This window comes from Pieris brassicae, chromosome 1 (genome assembly GCF_905147105.1).
Source record: "Pieris brassicae chromosome 1, ilPieBrab1.1, whole genome shotgun sequence".
Taxonomy (NCBI): domain Eukaryota; kingdom Metazoa; phylum Arthropoda; class Insecta; order Lepidoptera; family Pieridae; genus Pieris; species Pieris brassicae.
This window is the reverse complement of record NC_059665.1, coordinates 5603062-5611348: the sequence shown is the minus strand read 5'-3', so window position 1 is coordinate 5611348 and position 8287 is coordinate 5603062. Positions and strand designations below refer to the sequence as shown.

Sequence of the window (8287 nt, the reverse complement as noted above, 5' to 3'; positions counted from 1 at the left end):
AAAGCTGTCTATTTGACCTCCTTAAATATCACTATGTTAAATTCAAAAGGAAAAAAGACGCAAGGAGGAAGAAGTAAAAAACAACAAAGTATATGAAATATGACCATTTACCTTATAAGCTACTTCATTTTGTTCCCAAGTTCTGAATTTAAATTTTTAGTATTAATTTTAAGTATGTCAACATGATTATGATAAGAATATAAGCGTCAAAATTATAATTAAGGGGGTTAAGTGTTTCCGTATTTAAAATGCGAGGACGTAAGTCGTTTTTTACCTTTCACCTCGTTAAAGTGTTTACTGAGACGCAATCTATATCAAAGGCGGTGAGATTCTGTGATTTGAATCCAGATAATATTCTAAGTCTGTGTTACCCGCTTTAATGTAGCCAACTTTCAATAATCTTTTCACTTTGCAACAACATTTCTAAAGATTTCCTTGAAGGTGGCAACACAGTGATAACAATTCTATATTTAAACTTGAGTTGACAATTGTCATTGTCAAGGTTTGCATGGTAGTTATGAATCATTGGTTTCATTTGTCCTCTAGTGCGTTCGCAAAATATTAATCTGTGTATGATGACGTGTACTGTGGTATGTTTAGGTATACTATGTAAAACACATTTTTTAAATTATTTTTCTCATGAGTGGATGTTGTTAGAAATGAAAGATGTGTTTATTACGCGTAAATTATATTTTTTTTAACATAAAGACAGAGTGTAATATTAGTTAAACGAAATTCTAAATAAAAGAAACACATTGCTTATTAACTTTACGATCATATCACATTCGTTCGATTAGATCTAAATAAGAATGTATCCAGGCACTATAATACGAAACACTGGTGTATACTCCTGGATAACTAGAATTGGCACAACCTTCTCCCCAAGATACTATACCAATGACAGTATTTGTGACAACTAATGGTCCTCCTGAATCACCCTGACAGGCATCCCTTGGTGGATTAACTGCTGCTGCGCAAATCATTCCAGGGGTAATAATACCCAGATTAAGGTATGCTTTCTCGCATTCTTTTCGAGATACAATGTTTACAAGTGCAGCTCGTAGATCCGAGGATTTTCCGTCATACTGAAAAGTAATGAACACACAAAATAATACGTAGAATTCAGACACTTCATATTCTTCTGTTTCATGCTAATTAATATAATTACTCTGATGGCTATCATGTATTTTATACCATAACTGAACTCTAACTCTGAAAACTGAAAAATACAATGAAATCGGTCTTATAAAAGTCTATTCAAACACATATCCCTCATATGTCTGTGAATAGACTTAATAACATATAGCATTCTTAAAGAGGTTTCTTTCTTAGAAGAACTTCACAAAATTAAAGCCTGTTAAACATACTTATTTATTATTTAATGGGATTAATGATAATTCCTACCTCCGTTCTACCAAATCCAGATACGATAGCTTGGGTTCCAACAGGTATTTTGAGAAGCGAAGGTGCAATATTTGCTGGCATCACCTTTGCTCCGAATTTAATAGTGCCAGTAACAGCCACCAAGCCAATATCATTATCGACGGTTACTGAAGAATATCCTTCGTGAGGGTAAACTGCAGCCACGTCGTATGTTATACCCCCCGAACGCAATGAAGTACCCACAGCGACTAATAACTTAGAGGGCTCATTCTGATAACTGAAAAATATGTTATTTTACTAAGCTTTGGAATGGATTCATAGGTTAATTTTCTTTCACAAATAATATTTTACTAATAAATCTCAACAGTCAAAGGCGCAATGAATACCTTATAAGTGACGGAAATATAGATTTCAATTATCATCAATCAACATAACTAACGACCAAGGTATACCATTTTCGAATACATTTTTTCAATATATATTTAATTTTCGTTTAGATTTGGTTCGTGACGCGATCTTTGTATAAACACTGAAGCAATTGCAGCTAGCAGAGTCTGACAATTTAAAGTCCATTTTAAGGGAAAAATTAAGTCTTCTATTACTCGTAGTTACTGTACTTGCCACGTAGTAAAAGCTTGATAGTTGTTGCCATTGTCATTGTTGTTCTAATTATATACTAACCCAATAACACAATGAGCAGCAGACAACACACTCATAGTAGATATCACAACCGCTCCACAGGAATGACTCCATCCCGATGTAGTTTTACGCCTCAGCGCCGCTTGATAAGGGACCTCTATTATATCCACTAATTCACCATTTACTATGCGTTCTAAAGACTTACTAAGTGATTGTGGTATGGAACAAATTAATCCTGGAAATAGATTGATTTAACTATAGCTACTTTGCATCTATATCATGAATAATAACGCTTTATTAATGCCTTAACATAACAGTTTAATTCCTGAAACACAAAAGAATTGTTTTTGATTTAAATTAAAGATCTTAATAAACGTACGAAATTAAAATTTATAAAACAATGAAACTGTGACGTTATCGTAAAATAAAACTGCATCATATATATATATCTTACGCGATTTTTAAAACAAGATTTTTAGACAAAGCCTTTCTTGCAAAGCAGGTTGCTTTATGATTGAATGCTCTCTCAAACTCATATCTTGGCACTTCCATGCACTGCAGGGTAGACATGAGACAAGCTATGTTAATTAATTAAAAGAGTATAAATGAATGTTATTCATTTACGAAGCCTTGGATCACACTTAATATTTTACTATATTTACAAAGATTATTATTGGAAATCAGATGACAGAAAGACCAAAGAGTTGTCGTTATGTTCTATTAGCACTCTAACTGCGATGTTATAGAACCAGATTACCAGTCGTAATTTCTACGAATGGTAAGAGTATTTTATAGTATTGACAGCATATTTTTGATGGAGCGATTCCTCAAACAATTACAAGTGTTTTGGATATAGGGACCGGTTGCATTTTTTACTTTCTTTAAATGAATATAATTCAATTGAATATATATTTAAATAATTTGATGAAATTTAATTAAATTTAAATTGTTGTTTAACATTAAAAGCTTACCTAATAATAGTATTTTTAATAATTTCATTTTAAGAGATTTCACTGACACATGATTCTTAGTTCTACACAGATCACAAATTGATAATATATCGAAATTTTTTCTTATCGTGACAAGATGTAAAAAATGTTTTTTTGGGTTTTCTTACACTTGAAAATAAAGATAACAGTTACCTAATACAATCTTTATCTCAGTCCTCAAGACTTAGTGATTATTACATGCAGCATTTAAACCGAGCGTCCGCAGTTCTATTACGGATCATTAAATGTTTATTTTGGTTGTACTTGCCTTATTATTGACTCAGATGAAGAAATGGATATGCCCCATGACCCATTGGGCGGGCAATAAATACAATATTTACGTTACATTTTTGTCCTTAAAGAAATTCAATATAATATAATGGTCACTTGTATGTATTTAAAATGTATTTTACGTAACTCATGAAGAAATTGGAAAGGAAGATACTTGTTAAACCATTCAAAGCATTTGCTATCATTAAGGTTACTACTAACATTAGACATATTATTTATAACGGTTCCGTTTCGTAATTCGTGGTACCGAAATTAAGTTTGGTTATCAATTTTTTTAGGTCTATTGGTACGTAGTGTACGCAATGTACGCTGACATTGGCCACCTGAGTATGGCCATTACATAGTATGTACTTATCGAATCTTAGATTAGTAAAGTCGCATATATAGGTGGCTCTCGTAAAATGCAACGCCTTGCAAAGCTGATTAAGGCATAATAAATGTAACAAGTTGGCGTTGAAAGCGAACATAAACATATAATATCACGCGATTAAATTGAATTATTGCGTTCATAAAAAGGTGCAAATTTTATTAATATCGGCCAGTCATTGCGGATCTTTTATCGGTAATGAAATCGGATGTTCAAAGTTTTTATTTTTACTTCTAAACTTTTTGGAGTTGGTGGCCAATGTGTTGTTGGGTTTTTTTAAATGTGGATTTGAGGATGTATGTTTACATGAGTAATTAGTTTATCAGGACATTTTAATGTGTCCATTTAATTTAATAAGGTTTTTTAAAGTAGGTTTAAACCATTTAAAATAATTAATTCTTGAGAATTAAAATGCGATACCCGTCCTCTCATTGTAGGTGTTTACCTCAGCCTTACTTAGGCTATACATAAGTCGACAGTGAAAAGTCCGGTTTCAACCACTGGCGCCATCTTTTGTCAGTATGCAAATACATCGCCTACGCGAGTTAACTATTGTTGTTGATAATATAAATCGACTTCGTTTGGTATTAATTATCATGTTTATTTGGTATTTTTTTATTGAATTACTATGAGATAACGTATTGCACAATGTTAAGAGAATTGTTTATTTTTTTAGGTCTATTTGGACTTTCCTAGACTCTTATCGTTTCTGGTTATTCACAAACGCTTTATTGAACGTTTTAGGGGCAAACGATAAGCAATTGGTGATAACTGATACAGTATGTTAAATCAATATTTTAAATTTAATCATTTAAAGTTTTCTAATTACTACACCGTGACTTGTGAAATTTTCAAAAATCTACTCTTAGTGGTAAGGTTACTAAACAAATTGGTAAATTTTGGCTATCTGTGTATAACGAATTCATTTTTCTATCTGTATACTAGTGCGCACATACAAAAAAAATATATGTGTGCACCTCAGAGAAAATCAGCTTGTATTTTCATCTATGGACAGCGTACGGCAGGCCCTGAAATCTACAAGGCCTATGTTCGTAATGTAGAATTAATTGCCGCAAGTTCTGGCTTGTTAAGCCAGTCTAGCTCCTTCCAGAAGCGCAGAAGTTTTCTGGGTACTTAGCAAGCTTCACGCGACCTTACTGCTCAGAGGATTTATGTTAATTAGGAAAGCACAGCCACGGATTCCAGGACTACGTGGGTGACTGCTTCCTCTGCACTCAAACAGCTTCTGCACAAAGGGCTGTCTGTCTCCTATACCTATAAAGAAAATAAACAATGAGACGAAATGCACGCCTTCTTCGTGTGCCATTGGGGGATTTTTATCATTAACACAACATTTAGACAGCAGTTAAACCGATAAATATTTTTTTTTTAATTGCGAGTAAATATGAGAGGGGAAATAAAAATATGTAACCTCAAAATTTGTAGTAAATGATTTATTTTGTAGTGTAAGAATATTTAAACAAAAGACGTTTATTGGTAGATAAGATAGCACTAGTTAAATCAATGGAAAGCCCGAGTTCATGGGAGCTGCGCCCACGCACACATTCCGTAGGGAGCCAAAGACCTCTTGTTTCCTGGATCACAAAACGAAATCATACTTATTAACAAATAACGGTGATCTATTTGATTAAGTTTTGTAGGTCAAGTAGGTTTTTATTCAAATTGGTACTTCTGCTACAGATATAGTTAAATAAGAAGACATGCTGAATTAGCCGGATTAAAACAAACTTATAATTTATTTATAGACGACAAGATTTTAGTCCCAAGTTACCTCAGGCACTTAATCTTTATTAAACACTTTCTCTACCCTTTACTCCTCGCACTTCGTCTTTCGCGGTAAATAATTCTATAACCGGCAGGGTTGCCATATCTATAACAAAGTAAATAATTTATTCAACGATTTAAAGCTTAGAAGTATAAAGTTTTATATATAAAAATATTATATAACAATAATGTCTTTCGTGTATACGAGTACTACAGATTTAAATAAAACTTTTAGAACGGGAATAAAGGCGAATTTGTTACACTGTTTCCATAACTTGACGTTTTAGAATTGCCAAGTTGACAGATGACAAGTTGACATTATGACAATATGTATTGTTGGCATGTATACGCCATCTATTGCCGCGATAAAAGAATAAGTTAATGATACTTTATGAAGAATTATGTAAGATGGGACCCAAAACATAAGCTAAATGATAATTACTTAAACATTACGTAAGTTCCCTCTGTATATTTTCTGCCTTCGTGGTGAATACGAATAGTTGTTTAAACTTACCCTCAAGAAACAAAACTATGTTGGGCTTGATTTTTGGTGAAATAGCAAATGTTTTAAGCACGCATAAATATGACATAAGGTAATTTAAGTTACAGGCATATAATGTATCTGTTTGTTTGTAAATGTGGAAACATTACACGAGATTAATTTCACAATATTGCTGGGTTAAGATTTTGAATGTTATATTTGAATAGATTTTGTCGTAACATTCTAAAACATTCAAGGTTATAATAATACAATTAATATAGTTAATACATATTTACAGTCATATGTTGGCGAGTTTCACACTGCATTCGTTCAACTGTGAAGGACGGTGCAATCGCTTTGTTTGACGGTCGAGTTTAAAACGAATATATTTAAATAACGTTGATTTTGTTATTTTTAAAATTGTCAGATATCAATGTCAATGACTGTACATAATAATTTTACAGATAGATTATATACAGTAGATATATTTTAAACTTTATGTTGAAATGATTGAACAATATAACAGTTATTTTTATTTTTATTGGGTATGTTTATGGATGATGGCTTGGTTTCAGCGTACGACGATGGTGCCCTAATGGATTTTTGGCCTATGTGCGGATTTAAGACTCTCGTGTACTTTGAAAGAAACCAGCGTCCGTATACCCAAACAATCCACGGCATGTATCAGACACAAGGGGCTGATCACCTACATGCCTATCAGAAAGAAACAAATGAGAACTGAGGTCCTGACTTTACAAGGTTGTTTTTTTTCTATTATAGGAATATTTTTTAATAGTACGATATGAATGGCTCTGCAGCGGAAGAATGTTACTCTTATATACGTATATGCCAACTGAGGTTTTATTTTTCGATTACGATCGATCGAAGACACCATAAGAAAATCGGTATGACTTGGACGATCGAAGAACTTCTCGAAAGAATTAACAATGAAAATTTAAAACCCTTATATTGCAATTGGATTGAAATATTTAAGTTACGACATCTGCGTAAATAAATCTGGTGTCATAGTTATGACCTTAGCGACGCTTATTACCTGTCTTAACAAACACGATAAACAATTTGATAACAAAAAGTTAATATGAAAAACATTTACGATTAATGGACCTTGAATAGGTTTACCTGTGTAAACTGACTATATTTTTGTGGTACTATACGTTTTACTATTATAAATAAATCATTTGTTCGATTGAACGTTTTTTTAATGGACTAACAACGATACTCCTGTATCATAGTCAGCGGTTACTTAAGATATTTCGCAAATGTATGAATAAATTGAAGCTAAAAGTTCGTTTAGTTTACACAATGAATTGTTATATAGAGAATTTAAATCCGAATTACACCATTCTGTAAATAGATATTGATTTTCCTGAACAATATATTTTAGACATCATATTCATACATATGATAAATAACACCGCTTTAGTCACTGTCACTTATTATCACATCCTAATCACAATTTAACAGAAAGAGACGAAGTTAAATGTGCAGAACGAATCATCAATATGTAAGAAACTAAACATAGTTTTTACCTAAATGCATCTTGCCTGGTTCTCGTTAGATAGTTGTACGTCCATAAGACATGTAAAAATCAAATTACTTAATTACTGTAACATTTCAAACTCACAATATATTTAACAGTCCCTCGTGGTTACTGACTACCCAGCTAATAGGATTTTGACAGGTATATTGTTCGGGGCAAATGAAAATTTAAGTTTGCTGTTACCCGGCAAGTTCAATTTGCATACAGAATTACGATTTTCATGTGAAACTGAGGTTCTTACTGAATTATTCGAGCCAGTGGAGCGGCGATTTCCTATTTATGGCTCTCTGCTATTGTGTCTTTATTTGTATCAAGGTAGTGAGCGTAAAGAAATACGTGTTAGATAACTTTAACACTGCGTACACGAAGTGTGTGAATCGCCGTAGAGAGAATCCAAGAATTTTTATTTATAATAAAAATGCCTCATAAAATTTCTGTTGATGCGATACTTCTAGCATTAGGTCCAGCATGTTTATCCCATTTAGACATATTATTTAAAAGTTCACGTTTGTAGATCAGCATACATGTGTCACCAAGGACCACCAAAAGAATAAAAAATCTGTGAGCGCGTTGTCGACCTTACCGCTGTTAATGCTAGATGTATCTACGCTGTCAGATCGATGATGGCTGGCCGACTCTTTAAAGAATTATTTTTTATCATGTTAAATGGTTTTCATCTAGTGTAGGTTGTATACAATTGTTAGCGGTAGTTGATCTAGTTCTTAGGGTAGGAAATTAAATACTTCAATGATGACTTAATTCACTATAATTTACTTCGCTGATTTTACGTG

General features: G+C 32.7%; 1 protein-coding gene across 1 annotated transcript; it reads right to left on the bottom strand.

Moving 5' to 3' along the window:
- Positions 1 to 691: 691 nt before the first annotated feature.
- Positions 692 to 3063, bottom strand: LOC123709863 (trypsin eta-like). The gene is made up of 4 exons (XM_045661453.1): positions 2994 to 3063; positions 2065 to 2257; positions 1405 to 1660; positions 692 to 1085 (listed from the first exon to the last, which is right to left on the bottom strand). The coding sequence occupies exons 1-4, from the start codon at positions 3019 to 3021 to the stop codon at positions 780 to 782; spliced, it is 783 nt and encodes a 260-aa protein (XP_045517409.1). The 5' UTR covers positions 3022 to 3063; the 3' UTR covers positions 692 to 779.
- Between the last annotated feature and the right edge of the window lie 5224 nt (positions 3064 to 8287).